Source organism: Triturus cristatus, chromosome 3_2 (genome assembly GCF_964204655.1).
Source record: "Triturus cristatus chromosome 3_2, aTriCri1.1, whole genome shotgun sequence".
Taxonomy (NCBI): Eukaryota; Metazoa; Chordata; class Amphibia; order Caudata; family Salamandridae; genus Triturus; species Triturus cristatus.
Genome location: NC_140584.1, coordinates 451,078,694 through 451,097,358, shown reverse-complemented (window position 1 = coordinate 451,097,358; position 18,665 = coordinate 451,078,694). Strand labels below are relative to the sequence as shown.

Genomic DNA, 18,665 nt, shown 5'->3' with positions numbered 1-18,665 from the left:
AGTTACTGTCCTTTAAAAATACAATCTGCCGTCTTTGTCCCTCCTTCTCATTTCCATTTTTCTTCATACAGCACTGACCAAGTACTACGTCACTACGCTTTATGTGTTTATGTTTTCATTTGGGGACTTCTTTTCTTCTTCGTGTGTTTCCTTTCCTCAACGCCACACATGCTTTACATACACTGCGATTTTTTATTCATCCCAACATATGGCATATGCACTGAACAGTTATGTACAAAACCTGGCAGAGTGGGTACCCTTTGAACTTCTTGTTTAAAACTCGCTCCTTTTAATCTCTGGTTGGACTCACATTGACTTCAATGGGAGCCTGTGTTCCGAACATGAACACAGGCTGCCATTGAAGAAAGAGATGGTTGGGGAAAACCTTGCCCCTGTGGCAGGCACCCCAATGTGCATGGTTGGAAAGAGGGTACCCATGGGTACCCCTAAGGGCCTGATTCGGAGGTACCCAGGTTAAGGTGGCCTGCTACAGGCCCCTAATGACCGATTACAGCAGCAAAATAACAAAAGTTCTGGGCAAACCGAATCGGAGAGGCTGTCCGAATCAGTCATTGTACTCGCTCGCTCGGAAACCAAGTCCAAAGAGCTGTACGAATCGGCTCTGGAAAGGCTTGATCTGTCCGAATGCCTTCCTGAACTAATTTGGCCAGCCCTAGCGGTTTCCAGGAATCGTACTTGGTCATTTAGAACTGGGAACGATTCGGTCAGAAACAAGGGCTCTGGATCAGATTCGGTAAACCCAAATCCGATTCAGAGCCCTTCCGACCGACATCGCAATCGACCCCTAAACGTTTCTCTCAGCATTCGTCTTCTGAATGAATCTGACAGGCATCAGTCAATAACTCTCAGACTCATAGCTTCCTCATTAAATTAATTGAACTTACATTGTCTGATGAATGTGTCTGGTCTCTCCACAAATTCATCAATGTTTTTACCAACTTTCTGGTGTTCTTGGTTGAAGATGTATCATTCATAATCAACATTGGTCATTGGATTAAACTTGAGATTCAATGCTTCTTTAATCTAATATGTGACTTCTGTGTCAGTTTGTGGCATTTTCTTTATGACTTCTTTTACTCCATTACCATGAAGAATTTTGAGATACTTGATCATGTTTTCAGTCTCTTCAAGTCCATCAACAAAATCATCAGGGGCCATATGTAGGTAGCATACAAGTTACCACTTCTTAAATACCGAACTTTACCGATTCGGTATTTAAGAAGTAGTAACTCGTATGTAGGTAATCATTCGGTAAATATTACCGAATCGGAGAAATTCGGTAATTACCGAATCGGTATTTACCGATTCGGTAATGAGGCATACCTTCCCATTGATTGAATCAATGGGAAGGTATGCCTCATTACCGAATCGGTAAATACCGATTCGGTAATGGGGGGAGCACATTCAAGGGTGGCAGGGTGTCACATTGACACCCTGTTGCACCCCTGATTCCTGCATGTGTGCACATGTGGCGCACATACATGCCCTAAGGGCATGTATGTCTGCCACATGGCACTGGTAGTCCAGCAAAATATTGCTTTTTGCAATGAATTCGGTATTTAGCACCAACATATATTTGGTACTAAATACCGAATTATTTTCCCTACACATCACTCATTTGAGTGTCACCTACATCTCATTTCAGGATTCGGTATTTACCGAATCGGTAAAATTACAGAATCGGTAATTTTACCGATTCGGTAAATTACCGAATCCTGAAATGTTCCCCCTACATAGCAAAAGCCTAAATACCGGTCGGTAACGGTATATTTACCGAAAATCGGCCGTTACCGACCGGTATTAGGCTACCTACTTATGGCCCCAAATGTCTCTGTCCAAGAGTCCATCTATCACCAATATTCAGCTTTTTACAGTATTGAACGGTGGTGGTTGTTTCAGGTAAGCAGCAGCATTGTAGCCATTTCTGGCTGTGGTTGACATTGATGGTTGAGCCCTCTCTGCCACAGTCTGCTGTCTGCTAGGATATGCTTCATGCATACCATCTCTAAGGCCCTGCGCTGTTTGGCCTTTGGATCAATTTGGCCAGTTGCTGGACCTGTGACCTCCCTCTTGGTCTCCATGGGAGCCTTTAATTTTTCTGGAGATCTCTGGAGGTGTTCTGAGCCGTGAACCAAGCAGCATTGATGGCGTGCCTCTTCGGATATGAACAGCTCCCTATTACATGTGACTGTATATTGCGTAGCAGAACGGTACCTTTACATATGGTTTGACCGGCAGGTTCTTGGTAACCAATATGTAGGTCTCTTTGTAATGCTTTCATTGAATTCTACATCTCTACAGCAGCTGGAGTTGTGGTTTCACTCCATATGCATTAAGCGTTGTTTCCATACTTTGACTGCAACACACGTGGTATGCACAAGCAGTTTGCGTGGACCACAGCAAACTCTCAGGGAGAGCACTGTTGATCTTCAGGTTAGTTATCCCCTAACTTGTTGCCCATTGTAGCATCTTCCCCAGCCTGGGTACCCACCAATGACTATGCCATATATGGAGCTTAGTATTACACATCTTTATTCATCTGCGTGTAACTGCCAACTCAACATTCTAATCCAGGCTTCATTGTATTCCGCTCTAACACTTACATCACAGTTCTACGCTGTGTATCAGGAACCAAAAGAGTTCCATCATTTCTAATTTGCAAGACACTACAGGCGAGACCTCATACCCAAACAAATACTGCTTTGCAATGGGCCATGTGGATTTAGTACATGAGACCAGTGGCAACAGACAGTTTTGAGGCTTTTGGTTGTATTCTAACACCAGTTATAGTATATCCAGCCCTAGATTTGGTTGATATAAACCGATTCATCTGTTATGTAAAGAAAGATTTTGGGTTTCTTTCATTTTTATTTGGCTTCTTCTGTATACAGAGATGTTAAACTACTTCATATCAAGCAAGTGTAGTTTACATACTCCTATTTTGCCCTGCTTCTCCCATTACACATGATGAACTGTAAGTACCAGAAGACAAAGGGAAAAGTTTACAACTAAAATAGGACACATTGAGTTGTCTGGTTATACATCAACCTGTCTCTGCCTGCACTGGTAAAACATACCTTTCTGCAAACACTGTCAAACCCATTTGCATGTTTGTTGGACAGACCAGTGTATTTAAAGAAGCAGCAGTGCTTTCCACATATCTATTGCCTTTTTAATCTAGCAAGGTAGGATTCACAAACAACTCAAGGCTCTGCTTAACCCCTTCTGGAGCATGTCCTTTCTCGGGCTCAGCACTGACGTATCCACCTGTTGCACCAATAAGGGTACAGGATCACTCCATGTCATGAGGAACACTGTGTTCTAGCGCAGGGGTTACCTTTTACAACTAATTTTTCTAGGTTGTTAGTCCTCTTGACTATGATAAAATAAAGCTACACTATGTCTACCAAAATACAATAAGTTCCTAAAGCTCCAGGACCAAAGGATGTTGTTGCTGATGCCATGAATTAATCTGGTAAACTTATTCACAACTTCATGTTTCCTTTTCTAGGTCAAGCGTACAGTGCTTGCGCTGTTGCTTAGCGACCTGTTGTGTATGCTTTAGGAGTTGAACTCCACCCATTCCTTGAAGATTGCTTTTTATTTATCTCAGTTACTGTCCTTTAAAAATACAATCTGCCGTCTTTGTCCCTCCTTCTCATTTCCATTTTTCTTCATACAGCACTGACCAAGTACTACGTCACTACGCTTTATGTGTTTATGTTTTCATTTGGGGACTTCTTTTCTTCTTCGTGTGTTTCCTTTCCTCAACGCCACACATGCTTTACATACACTGCGATTTTTTATTCATCCCAACATATGGCATATGCACTGAACAGTTATGTACAAAACCTGGCAGAGTGGGTACCCTTTGAACTTCTTGTTTAAAACTCGCTCCTTTTAATCTCTATTATTTCTTTATTTTTAATTTTTGCAAGCACAGCACGCTTTAACTTTAGCAGCCGCACCCCTCCCGGCTTTTCTTAGGCAGCCCGGCAGCTTGCTACACCTTGCCATCCCGCCCCTGGCCGTGGTCGAATCTTTCAGCATTACAACAACACAGGTGCCATGCTTAATATTTCAGCTGGCACCCCCTTGACTTGCTACTTGCCAATGCTTGCACATAACTCCTTCTCCCTAAAATTGTTGAAGGTCCCTGTAACAATATGCTAGACTATACTGAACAGCTGGCTGGGTTACCGACCGGTGGGAAGACCGACTCTCGCACCAAAAATACTATGTTGGGAGAGGAGTTGGCCTAACGTCTAGGACGGTCAACCTCGAATCTGTGGAACTGCGTTCGAGTCTCGGCAATGACGCTGAACATTCTGTGATTCTGGGCAAATCACCTAATCTCCCCATGCCTAACACAAATGAATGTGTCCTCATGTAACGCAACTGGTGCTATGTAAAGCGCTCTGATACCCGATACCTTTGGGTCAAGTTCACGCTATTTAAAACTCTGTAAAATTAAAAAATAACACACACACACAAGAGTGTGTGTGTGTATATTTGCTCATGCATGTTGTCTCAGTGTGCACATATGCATTGGTATGTGGGAGTGCCTGTGTGTGCTTTTATATGTGCATGCTTGTGTAAATGTATCTCCTCTTAGCAATGCTGTATATGTATGTGCATGCTTGCTTATGTGCATGTCTATATGCACGTGCATGTCTGTTTGTATGTGTGTGTGTGTGTGTGTGTGTGTGTGTTTGTGTGTGTATGTATGCATATGCAGTAGCGCTGCAGGTGTCTTTGTTTCCAAATGTTTGCATGTCTGTGTGTGCTTGTTTCTTTGTATCTGTGCTTGTACGTTTGTGTGTGTCTATAAGTCCATCTATGTTTATATTTAAGTTTTTTTTTTATTGCACATAAGAGGGCCAGGAGGTATTTAGAACACCGGCACCGCGCTTTATGTGCAGCATGGCGGCCACTTTTATATTTATAAAAACAATAGCTGAAGGTCTCCCAAATGCGAGACCTATTGGATTGCAAATGCTTGTTTACGATCCTTATATTGGCTGCCCTGTGTGCATCAGTATTAAATCAAGAGGCACTTTTTGCCAGGAGAACTGCTGCTCTCTCTGCTGGGGAGGAGTCACTGTGCATGCGTTCTCATCTGAGTTAAATAGCCCGCCTTTTACCTATATCTGCAGCCGCTCTCAGTTTGCGCTTCCAGCTGCTGATAATTTGTACATTCTCGGATGGAGCTCACAGCAGCCTTACTATGGGGCTGGCTGCAGAACACATGTCAGTCCATTGATCACATTGGAGCTTGTCTCAGTGTACACAGATCTGGAACTGCCTCTCAGCACACATGATTACAAACCCAAGATTCATGGCATGCAATACAGGACTGCAAGCAGACATGAGGATAAGCTGCCTTAGATTGGGAGGTGGATAACCAATCACGTTACAGTCTTATAAGGAAGAGGACAAGCAAATGAATTAATAAGTGCCACTTAGGGCCGGGCCATACGTACATTATCATAGCTCCTGTGAATATATGATTATTGAGCATATGGCAGCATCGCAAGAATCGGAGGAACCAGCGAGGGGGCCAGGGTGGTCTAAAACAAACACACAGAACCGTTAAAAACTGATCACGAAAATATTGTTAAATATGCTAGTCACCATAGAGGTGCAAAACGCATTTAGCGTTGCCTTAGATGTTGATATATATTTTTTTCACAGAGTTTTATATAGCACAAACTTGACCCGAATCGGGTATCAGAACGCTTTACATTGCACCAGTTGCTTTACATGAGGACACATTTATTTTTGTTAGGCACGGGGAGATTTGCCCAGAATCACAGGATGTTCAGCGTCATTGCCGAGACTCGAACGCAGTTCCCCAGATTTGAGGTCGACCGCCCTTGCCGTTAGGCCAACTCCTCTCCCCAGGGCTATGTGGTCAAAATTAGAATTTATGGCTGATGCCAGGCCCTTGCGCGACACCACTGAAAGAGACAGGCATTGTCACTTGTAGCAATCATTACAGGTGCAGGCACCTATATTTGCGTCGGGCCTCAGGAAATTACGCATAACCCTCCAAACGTTCACTTTTAATTGGTTAATGCTCCTTGAAGATTTATTAAAATAATGATGTGCCTAGAACCTGCTTCGCTGGGTGGGCTGCATGGAGTTTTGAGGGCCTGACCCTAAGGTGGCAGTTGAACAAAGGATTATGGAAGTCACAAGGGACAGTGGGGAGAAAGTTTGTCCTGCGGCTTTCTGAGGAGGCCTTTCAAACAATTGTCTTTGTTGATAACCCACACTTAGAGTCAGTAGGATGTTCACAGACATAGGAATGACCAAAATCAGTACTCTAAGAATTCTCTGAAACAAAATGTAAATATTAGGAATATGCTGTGGGCTGGTCCCAAAACATAATGGGTAGCCAACAAGCCAATGCCAAAAGAGGGAAGGCCAAAGCACACCAACTGCTTTATATGGCTAACTCAAGGCCCCTTTTCGGTTGTGTATGTATATGTTGTGTGTTGCTTGGTGGTTCTTGTTAGGCGAATTTCACCCAAACATATATAAGGTAAAAGGTCATCCATAAATAGCCTAGTATTGCAGCCTCCTTGTGGAGAGCAATTTGGCAAAAATATCTCAGATGCCTTTAGGTGCACTTTTTGGGACACAGAATTAGTCCAGATGGTAATGTGAAGATAGTGGAGTACAGAGGCAGTAGAGAATTGTTTGAAGATTAAAAGAACACAGAGATTGGTAGTGATATGCAGGGGAGAATGTTGGACACAGTGATGCGGAGCACTGTAGAGAGGCCTAGAAAGACAAAGACAGGAGCAGGAAGAAGCTGGAAACCAGAAATAGGACTATCATGGTGATCGAAACGGAGAGCATGATGGGTAGCAAGCCCAGGAGCAGGAGGTACACTTTGAGTGAAGAGGGCAGAAAGGGGGAGGAAAACAGGCAAATGGCAGTGGAGCAATGATGAGGCCGAGTGGAAACACCCTCCTTTAATACACTTTTCTCATTATTTAAAAAAAGGCACGTGTCATATCAAATGATGTCAAGTGCAAAGATTAGCATTTTAATCTTGTTGCATCTTCACATAAATATGTAAGGTTTTAGAAATGACGCAAACATTATGCATCAATTATTGCAGAACTGTCAAACTATAATATTGTAAACGTTATAATGTATGTAAATGCAAGCAATACTAAATACAACGTGCATTAATACATGTGCACTCAAAATAAATGAATATATGAGATCTATGAAATGAAGTGGGGGGTACATAGGCAACAAATGCTAGGACTAAGTCAGCGTGACCACATTTCCACACATCAACAGTTTTGTTAATGCACTAGATTTTTGCTCTTAATTCTTGTACATATGGAGGTATTTAATAGTGTGACTATACTGATTTGTTTCCTAAAGACCTAATGTTATAAATATCCATTTTCCAGCCTGTGACAGAGAATGAGTGCATTAAGCACATATGTGTTGATGGTCAACTGATCCAAGTTAATAAATCACAGAATTGTCCTTATAATGCAACTCAGCCCAGCTGTGGAGTGCTAGGATTTGCCGTACAAATTAACGGAGATAAATGCTGCCCAAAATGGGAATGCACATGTAAGTAGGATTTTTATGCTTCAAAAACTTTAATTAATTTTTCAATAGCTTACAGTAAACATGAAGTAAAATGATTTATGAAGTTATAGCAATTAGAATGTATTTATTCATTTTATACATGTATTCATTTCGCAACACAAACATTTCAACCAGAAATGTTTACAAAGAAAAGATGACGAAACATGAGATGGTGATGTTGAGGTGGTAAAGCATAGCTTATTGAAGAACAGGAGAGGTGTGAATTTATTTCAAAATGAAGATTTGTTGTGAAGACAAACATATTTCTAAAGATTTACAATTATCGACTTAATTCATCAGGATGGAATTAAACGTTTATATTTACAGCAGAATGAGCTAGTGATAACTCTTGTCTTGAAAGTATGTGGCCCTATCAAAAGACCATCTATATATTCTTTGGCGACTTAAGCGTCGCATTCGACCTGGTTCCAAGATGCCATCTGTGACTTGGATTGTGTAAACTGGTCGTTGATTCACACTTACTGAACATCGTGATCAGATTGCATGATAAGACTGTTGCACAAGTAAGGTGGGAGAAGAGGAGAGAACCAACAGGTCGCATATCCATTGTTCATGGGATGTGACAGGGATTTGGTCTTGCCTCCACCCAGCTCTCGCTCTATATTAATGACTTGGTGGATCATATATTAAAAATGGTACACGATGGTCCCAGACTGGGGTGGGTTTCCATACCCGCATTTCTATTTGCAAATGAAGCTGTGTTCATATCCCATCCCCCGGGGGGTATTCAGAACCTACTGGATAGCTTTGCTGAAGATTATAACCTTAAATCCTCACAAACCTTCAATAGGGAGTTTTATAAGTGTGGGGCAAAGCTCCGGGAGGTAGACCAATTTGCTTACCTGGGGGTACGTTTTGATTAAATCACTAAATGGAAGTCTCAAATTTTAAAATCAGAAATTACTATGCTCAATGGTGCAACTCCAGTTACAAATGATTCAAAGTCACCACTTCAAGATCAGAGTCTCCTGCCACAGAGATTTATAGAGCCATGGTGCAGTCAGCAGCCTTCTATGGTGCAGAGGCATGGGGAATAGAGAACCCTGATGGATTGATTGTTGAAGGAAACTGTTTTATTAAATACTTATTTAGTCTTTCAAGAAGTACCCTGTCAGTCCCCAATTTTTTTGACACTGGCCTGAAAAGAATAGGTGACTCTGCAAGGTTGAGACCGTTACTTTTCTGGGTTAGACTATGGTCTACCCTGGAGTCGGCTATTTACAGGTCCTCTGTTGAGGAAGTTGTAGGGTTGGTGAATAGTATTTCTGTCACATAGGTTCATTATGTAAAATTCCATCTGAAACTCATAGGCCTGGGCATGTGCTGCTCCTCCCCTTCACAAATCAACTCTAATTCGAAGGCAATCGTTAATGGAAAATACTGGATGCACACCGTTGAATCAAATCATCACAATGCAAAATTAGGCGGAATGGCGGACATTTTTTTGTCCTTCAAATGCGTCCCTGCACTCGAACCATACATGGACGTCTTTGTGCCTCCCCTTGCACATACCTTATTATTTAGATTTAGACTTGGTACGTTGTTAGTAAACAAATTTACATACAAGTGGAATTCTGCTGGTATGAAATCACAGAATAGCCAATTTTGCCCTAAAACTATTGAGGACACAGAACATCCACTTATCACACTAGGCACCTGAAAATATGGCAAGGCAAATAGAATATTAAGATCGAACTGTAGTATCTCGATGGCTTTAAGTCTAGGATGCTATCTCTTAGCAGTGAGGCGTATAAGAAAATCCTCAGGGCTCTTAATTTAATAGTGGTTGATGGCTCCTTAGTAGCCAATTTCCATCCCATGTGAAAAAATATTAGCACTCCAGGATGACCTGCTATCTTATCAACAAAACATCTGGAAATTGATTTCTGATGATCTTTCCTTGCTTATATTGCTTAATTTGATTTTACTATTTTTAACAATTGTATGTATAACATTTTTCTTTTTATCTGCATGTATTGCTTTGTCTATTACAGTCTTTTAACATAATTGCTAGTGAACTACTTTTGATATCTAGTTTGAATATGGTACCAGTGTTAGATAATGTGTATTTGCTTGGTACATAACAATTTCTGTTTTTATAACTATGCACATTGTTTATAAATATATATTTTTAAAGCTAATGTTTTATGGGCTTCTGCCCGAAATAAAAAAACATTGACTGATTTTGACACTCTTGTCTTTCGAGTTGCGATATATGTCCTTTCCATGACGTTTTGCACTCTTTCACAAAGGGTCTCTTGTGAATATCTGGTGGTAGGAAGTTCCAGTGCAAGGGGCCTAGAAGGTAGAATGACCAAATCTTTGAGGCGTGACCTATGTGTCTCTAAATACCTGGGTAGGTGTGTATCAAGAAAAGATGTCAGACACCAGACACCAGACCATCTGCTGCTTTAAATACAAGTGTCCATAGCTTGTATATGTACCTGTTGCTGGTAGTTAGCTGGCTTAGTGGGGGGGTATGCATGTTCAAATTGTATAGCACCCGGTTCGCCAATTAACAAATTTGTCGAGTAGTGTGAGGGAGTACTTAGGAAGGCACACTGGAATTCTTTTGCCATAGTTCAGTTTACTGACTACAAATCCTTTGATGAATGTTTTGGCTATACTGGAGTGTTGGTGTGAGCGCATGTTCAGTAGTTGCAAAGACACGGCAGTAAAAGTTCTGGTGGCTTACACTTTCACAGATGTGATGAAGAGAGCTAAACAGTTGTGTGCTAAACCCATGATACATAACGAGGCTAGAATACAGAGAAGAACAGTATACTGCCCTGTGTCAAAAGAGCATGTCCAAAAGAATGAGAACTGAAAAACATAAGCGTTAAGAGAATGATAGATTGAGCACTTGCAGTTGTCCAGTGCTCTATGAAATTCAAAATGGTCAACAGCTGGGGTTCCGATATGGAACTCTCAGTTAAAGCAATGACAATCTGATGATTCATACGAAGAGTTGCAAATTTGAATATATGGACATATATCTTTATGTTATTTAATGTTGGTCAAGGGCTTTGTTCTATCTGTTGGCAGGGCTGGTTGTGTGAAAATGCATTGAAATAATCACTCGATACTCTCTAATATAATGTAATGCATCTACATAATGTAAGAAAATAAAGTAATGTATTGCCACAAAAAAATATACCATAAGCTGCTGCAGGGTATTAAAAGGAAAATATAAGGCACGACATACTATGTACTATTGCATATAATAGTTAAACATATAACTGCAAAACTCATTGGCATTAAATTACCTAAATGAACCTCAGTTACTAGAACAGTCCTGGAACAGCTACAATCTCTTAACTTCAACAGAACATGTATCGGAAACGTCTTTGCCACACGCATAACGTGGTATCATAAAACACTATTTTGGATGCAATATGCTCCCCAACATTTATTTTTAAATGTCCATCAAAAGGGAAAATAATTGGTTTGTGAAAGGCATATTGTACAAATATTCACCACTTGCCTGTCATTTCGGAAAGAATTGTCAGACGAGAGAAATGTACCTATGACCCTTGTTCACTTGAAGGTTACCTGAATCTGGAGTAATCAAACACCGCTTTTGCGCTATTCTTGAGAATCTGAGTTGATTTCTTGTTTTCTATCATTACAGCACATTTATTCATGTCTAGGGTATTGTTTAAAAACAAAGGGACAGATTTATGAGGCCCTTGCGCCTCATTTACGCCGCCATTGCGTCACTTTCGTGACGCAGCGGCGGCGCAAATCCTGCGCCATGCTGCGGGGTATTTACAACGTGACGCATCTGGGAGATGCGTCACGTTGTAAAGCCCTGCGCCAGCAGTAGGCGTACCTGTGCAGGGGGGGGGGGGGGCGTTCCGTCACAGGAACGCCTCCTAAAAGTGGCTGAGTGAAATCTACAAGATTTCACTCAGTCACTTTTGAGCCCATGCTGCGCCAAAACCCTGCGCCTGCTTGAAGCAGGCGTAAGGATTGACGCAGCATTGTAAAGATAGGTCCCCCCAAAGCATTGCTGGAGCTGCGTGGCGCTTGCGACGCAACTCCAGCAATGCGCCACTTTTACGGCACAGATGCGTCACGCATCTGTGCCGTTTTTGCCCCATGGTGCGCCGCATTGTAAATGCAGCGCATCCATGGTGGCGGAGCTGTGGCGCACAATAACTGGCGCATCCTTGCTGATATGCAGGGATGCGCCAGTTATTATAAATCTGCCCCAAAAACTTAGAGAAAGCTAGATTACAATGGGCCTTATTTATGAAGGCCTCGCAACACTTTTGCGCTGATGTTTGCGTCACTTTTCAGGACGCAGCGGCGGCATAAACAATGCGTCACGTTGTGCCATTTTTACAAGGTGACACATCTAGGCAGATGTGTCACCTTGTAAAGCCCTGCACCACATTATACCTGCGTCAGGTATAATGTATGCAGGGTGGGCGTTAACTCGTAGAAGTGTTGCAGTGACATCTATAAGATTTCACTTCGACACTCTAGGACGCCACTGTGTCAAAACCTTATGCCTGCCTCATGGCAGGCGAAAGGGTGACGCAGTGCCACAGGCACAGGCCTACCCCATGCATTGCTGGAGTTGTGTCATGCTTGCAACACAACTCCAGCAATGCATGACTTCTCCGCCGGCAGATTTGTTAGGATTCCTGACGTATCTGTCTTTCTTTGCTACATGGAACGCCTTACATTAAATACGGCACATTGATTATGTCGCAAGGAGGGCACAGTGAAAACTGTCGCATCACTGTGTTGCCACAGCGATGTGACAGTTTTGATAAATGAGGCCAAATATGTTTTCAGTATCAAATTCTAGTTCAAAGAGAATTTTTCTGTCCTAAGAAACCTCGGCAAAGACACAGTTTTCTTTCATGTAACTAGAATAATGCAATCTCCTCACATCGACATCCATTTCAAGACAGTAGGAGCGTGTCCCCCTGGAGGATTATGCCCCACCACACTTTAAGTTGCTCGATTCTCCCACACTCAGAATTAATGAGTGAGAAGAGTAGAAATGTTTGCTGGCTCTACACCCATTCAAAGTGCAGGCAAAACAGGGCAGGGGCTGTGGTTTGAGCACAGCTCTGCCCCACCGAACCCACTTTAACACCAAGGGGAATTATGCAAAGCCCCTAACACCCACCCAGCACTCCTAAACCCACCCTCAGCCCCCTGCTCAAATACAGCACCTGCTCTGTGCAGCTGGTATTTAACTGTGCAGAAAAGGACCCGGTATTCTGGTGTCCACATGATTATTTGCCATTCTGGGGTCAACATCTTTAATGGAGGGTTTTGGTGCAGGGATACTGGCTGGGATTGGTGTGGGTGTATGTTTACCCGTAACAAATCCCATTTTAGGAAAACCTGGAAAGAGTTCAGCTCTAAAACTATTATGACAACTATATTGTCATGTACCACTATATTCAACAAATGTTTTGCCTAACCTTAAGATGAGAGAATTATCCAGCTGAAATACTACCTTTCTGAATCACACGTTTTGTATGTTCAAAGTTTATTCAGGTCAATATCATTTGTATAGTTAAATGACTTTTCTTTAATTGAGTTTAGTACATTGTACAGCAATGCAATATCTCGAAAATCAACATTTCGGCAGGGTATGTTTTCCTGCATGTTTTAAATACTGCGCATTTCGGTATGGTTATGAGAACATTGTACTATATTTTTTCTTTTCAGGTCGATGTTCCATTTTCTCTGATCTTAGTTTTGTTACATTTGATGGTAATCACATGGGTTTATTCAAGGAGGCGTCTTACATTATTAACCAAAATGAAAATGAAACAATAACGATCCAGGTGCTTGACTGCCTGAATGCTAATATGGTAAGAGTTTCAGCTTTTGATTTTTAAAAGGAATTGGGTTATTTGAATAATTATTAGTTCATTAAGATGTGCTCTGTCTGCTCTGGAGTCATTGTTCAGTGATCTGATACTTCTGATGCTATTACATCAGGGGCCCACATAATAAGTTACACAATTTCCCTCGGAGTAATAATGACGGGAGGAATTATGGTACCGACAATTAAAGGGGCATATGTACAAGCCCCTGTCGCCACGGGAACGTCACTTGTGACGTTCCCTTGGCGATAGGGGCCTTGCCTTATTTACAAGGCAGTGTTAAGCCACTTAATGTGGCTTAACGTTGCCTTGTAAATAAGGCCCCCTTTCAAGCAATGCTTAATGTGAAAAGGACGGGCAGTGCGTGTTGTGCTGGGCGTTCCACCGCAACACCCATTGATGTTGATGCTGGCCCCTATTTACAAGGGCATCCTAAATAGGTTGGATCGACAAAATTAAGAAGTAGGAGAACCTGGTCTTAACTTGGCGAAATGAGAAGAAATGCTTTATTTCTCCTAGTTTTTGCTCTTACCATGTGTGCTGCCTTGTGCAGCACACATGGAAAAATGCAAAAAGCTGTGAATTGTTTATGTGTAGGAAGGCACCCCTACTGCACATAAACAATCCTTTAAAAAAAAAAGCAGCACACATAGAAGTGACAAAATGGCATTTCATGATTGTTTTTGTGCCCGAAGGGACAACTTCCTCCACAGAAACAATCCTCTCCTACACGCAGACACCCTTGCACTATGGTGCAAGGGTGCCTGCGTTGGCGCTACACTGCTAAGTGTAGCACCTGTGCAGGGGGAAATGCAAGGCTGCACTATATCCTTGTAAATATGGTGCAGCCTTGCGTTTCTGAAGTGGCGGAGTGAGGCGATAAGCAATGACGGCTAACGCCTCACTCCGCCACTTCTTCGTACATATGCCCCAAAGTCTCTACAGACCTAAAGTTATCAGGTCCAGAAACTCTAGACCCCGATAATTTCAGGCCAGGAATCCCTAGACCCCAGTTGGCTGCTGAAGCACAGTCTGGATGCTGCCCGACACCTGAAGCAGCATGAACAAGAAGCAATAAATACAGACTCAATCAGTGCTGTATTAGTTAAACTTATACAGCCGGACAGAGGTTCAATGCTTAATTTGGAAAAAATTATTAAGGATTCAGCACACAACGATACTGAACGTGGGACACAAGCCTGCGTCCTACTACAAAGACATTAGGACATGCAATTGGGGAAACATTTAAGGGAGGCTCAGGCAAAGTTCATGGTTTGTTTTCAAGACTAATCTTCAATTAAACAAACAAATCGCAAGGAACGACTCTAGATAAACAAATATTGACATCAAAGTGCATGTATGAGAAGTTTTGGGTGTCGACGACATTTCGTTCCGAGAGAAAAATGCAAGGATCATCTTCAGGACATTAGATATGCATGCCTGTTTATACGTGCTTGGATAAAGGTCCTAGCGGGTTCTTGCAGGGTAAACCACCGTGGGGGGAGTAGGGGATTACGTCCTGAATAAGAAAAGGGGACCCGATGTAAGAATCGGCGAACGGCTGAGAGGGAATGAAGGGAGTCTGAAAATGGGCAAACGTCCTTACCGGCAGTTGGGTGGTCACAATGGCTGCAGTCAATATGGCATGGCTCGAGACCGGTAGCTGCCCGAAAGTGTGGACGGCGAAGGCCTGTTCCAGGAATTGAGGGCGAATGGCCTCGAGGGCGGGTAGGGCACGTTCCAATTACAGTTGCCTAAGGATAAGCGGGTGCCGGGGCGAGCGGTTATCGTCCCAGGCGTGTGCTCAGTACGGCGTGGTCGCCTTAAGCGGCGTGTTGCATCGGGGGTCTGCTTCTGGGAATGCGGACCCCCGATGCAATACACCGCATTGCCGGCTTAAGGCGACCACGCCGTACTAAGCACACGGTTGTGGCTCTTCGCAGAGAGACTGAGTAGGTACAAATGCTGAGCGAGATTCCCTACACTGCCTCTCCCCCGTGGAGTCTGAATTTTAGGTGTTCTATCTCGAGGGCAAAAATGAGGGAAGATGGAGGACATCCATGTTTAGTGCCTCGGCAGTGAGTGAATGTGGCTGGAGGACAACATCCCTGTTTAGTGGCTTGGTAGAGAGGAAATGAGGATGATATCAGTCTTCCCTTTCAGACTCATACCTGGGGCGTGTCATATATGAGTCGGATCATTCCTAGTGTCTGCTCATCCAACTCGTAGCATTTGAGAAAATGAAACAAGGATTATTAATTCAGTGAGTTGAAGGTCTTTCGAGGTCTAGGAAGACAGTCTGGTCCAAGGGTTTTATTAGATGCGAGGGAATGAACCGCTTCTGCAATCTCTGCAGAGGTGATGGGAAGAGCTAGTGCATGGGAGTGAAGACCAGTATTAGCAGCAGGGGACGTCACGTCATCAGGATCATATCAAGTCTTGAGAAGTTTTTGGAGTTTTGGAGTAATATTCAGAGGAGTCAGTGATCTTAGTACTGGAGTGTGTAAGATGGAAGAGTCAGTGTAGCTGGCTGAGTCGTGTCGTGTTAGTGTGGGCAATGGACCAAGGCTGCAGAAGGAGGAGGTGGTCTCAAGGGCCAACTGGTGATCTTCCTTTTTCGTGAGACAGAGGGGCTCAGGCTGACAATGCCACATTTCCCAGGATGCCATGAGGAGCAGTACAGTTTGTGACGTCATCTGGGCCAGGAGTCAGGTCCTGGCTGGGGTGCCAGAGCGGAATTGTGGAATTGGTCTATACAGTCCCAGGGAGCTTCAGGGTCATTAAAAAAATGTGAGCTGTTGGCTATTGTCATGGACCATTCAGCGCAGGGCTGGGAATAGTGGAGAGTAGGTGAGGTTCAACTCTAAAAGTCTGCATTTATTGCTCTATAAAATGCTTGTTGATGCTGGACATCAACGGTATGGACCAGAAAAAGCATCACATGGGCATTATCGATGCGTATTGGTGACATTTTGTGATCCTCCTTCAATGCCACATCCCAGTCTCTGTAGTGTAGTTTCCGAGCAATCAGCGGTCAAGGTGCGGACCCTGGTGGCAGTTGCCGCACAGGGATTCTATGCACCTGTACAATGGAGAAAAAAGGAGAGTTTGTCTATAGGCATGAAGCTTTTAATCCAGATTTCTAGGAAGGAGACTTCAGCCCCTCAGAAAATCCCACTACGCGGATATTATTTATGGTGATAATCCCTCCATGTCCTCCATGCATTGTTGTTGATGGATGACTACGTCGCTGAGGGCTGCAATCAGTCGTCCCATGTCTCCTGATTCTGGTTGCAGTTCTGCAAGTGTCTTTTCCACGTACATGACATGTCCTAAGAGCTTCCTATGGTTGTCACCTGCGTCGATTTTTCTGCTTCAGCGATGTTGGTCTGTTCAATGGTGATCAGGATGGAATCAAGTTTCTCCGAGGTGCCTGCCTGAGTGAGGTTTCTTGTCTGCTCAGCGCCCCAGGTGTCTGCACTGCCGCTGTGGATCGGGCTTTTCCACTGTGGCAGGGGGCAGTGAGTGTAATGACATAAGTGAGCCTGCTTACAGGCAGATATTTTCCTATCATGGAACAAAAGCAGCCCATCTGAACAAAAGATGTTTATTGTCCCCATGTTATGGACCTGAGTAACCAGTCACATTGGTTGATGAGGCGGAGAAGGGGCCAGATCACAACAGTCAGTATCTTCTGGTGTCCCCCAAGGGTGGGAGCAGGTGTAGTATGAGCAGACTATGCCGCGGCAAGGGTCAAGCCCAATACAGATAAGTGGAGGAGGGGGGGCAATCCCTTTCTCCACAATTGCAATCATGCAGTCTGTGGTCTGGGCTCAGCCCTGATGGAACATCTTCACCATAATGGTCAGAATTCCACTCACCTGTTAAGTATACGTTGATAGTGGTGAAGGAGCATCCCTGTCTGAGGTGCACCAAACAGGAGAAGTATCCGGGGGGGTCTTATCCCAGGGATGGTGAGCCCGTAGACTGCCTTTGGGCCTAGCATATGCAGCTTGCCTCCTCGAGGGGCTCGCGCTGACAGTGCAGGCTGAGGCTGCTCTTCAATGTCAGACAGCCTCCAAGTTCCAAGAAGGGGGCCAGCAGAAACATAAAAAAGTCAGCCTGGCCGTGATAACGGCTGGGTCCAATCACAATACATCTCTGCTAACGGTGACAATCAGTCTGCAGGGCAGGGTATAACAAATTCATCTGCATGTATGTGTAAGGGTGATTTGGCTAGAGTTTGCTCTCCTGGCATGAGGCGGCCAGCCTGCATGCAGGCCAAGGTCGCCGCCAAGTCACTGATGGGGGGATGGTGGCGGCTCCCCAGCTGTGCTGCCGCAGCAAGGCAGGCAGAGGAGCAGTTGTTTAGCCCTGCCGTCCACCCAGCCGATGAGGTCTGGGGCATGATCATGCTCAAAGGGGATGGCAGTGGCGCCCCAGATTGTTTCACTGATATAATATCGACCGCCAAAATATCCCCATACAAAAATATCAAGTTATAAATATCGATGTCAAAAATATCAACATCCTATATTTATAATGGTAAGTACAAAAAAATCGAGAAAAAAATATAGATGTAAAAAGTATATTTGTAAAAAATATAGATTTTAATATATATAAAAAATAATATGAAATATATTAAAGAATAAAATGAACTTAAAAAAATTATTTATATTTAATATACATTTTAACAAATATAACAAATAAACTTGATCAAAAAATATTAAACTTATGTTTATAAAAAGTAATATATATATAATTACTTTAAAACAATTTATAAACTGTTAATTTTTATTTATTTTACAATGTTATAAATATATAAAAATGTACAAATAAATAAATATATATATATATATATATACACCAATAACATTAAATATATTTAAAAAATATATTATAAATTAAAACATTAAACTATTTAAAAGTCTTTACACTCCAGTGAGTGCAACAGTAGGGAAAGTGTTGGATAGCAGAGGGGTAAAAATTACTATTCCCACTCCAGTGAGTGCAACAGTAGGGAAAGTGTTGGATAGCGGAGGGGTAAAAATTACTATTCCCACTCCAGTTAGTGAAACAGTAGGTAAAATGTTGGATAGTGGAGGAATGAAAATGATTATTCTCACTCCGGTGAGTGCAACA

The 18,665-nt window shown here is 42.9% G+C and overlaps 1 protein-coding gene across 1 annotated transcript in view; it reads left to right on the top strand.

Moving 5' to 3' along the window:
* OTOG (otogelin) overlaps nucleotides 1-18,665 on the top strand; it is a 1,045,291-nt gene that overhangs the window by 704,968 nt on the left and 321,658 nt on the right. Inside the window, exons 37-38 of the mRNA XM_085647044.1 lie at nucleotides 7,458-7,626; nucleotides 13,363-13,508. Coding sequence (XP_085503170.1) covers nucleotides 7,458-7,626; nucleotides 13,363-13,508 — 315 coding nt within the window. The remainder of the gene's footprint in view (nucleotides 1-7,457; nucleotides 7,627-13,362; nucleotides 13,509-18,665) is intronic.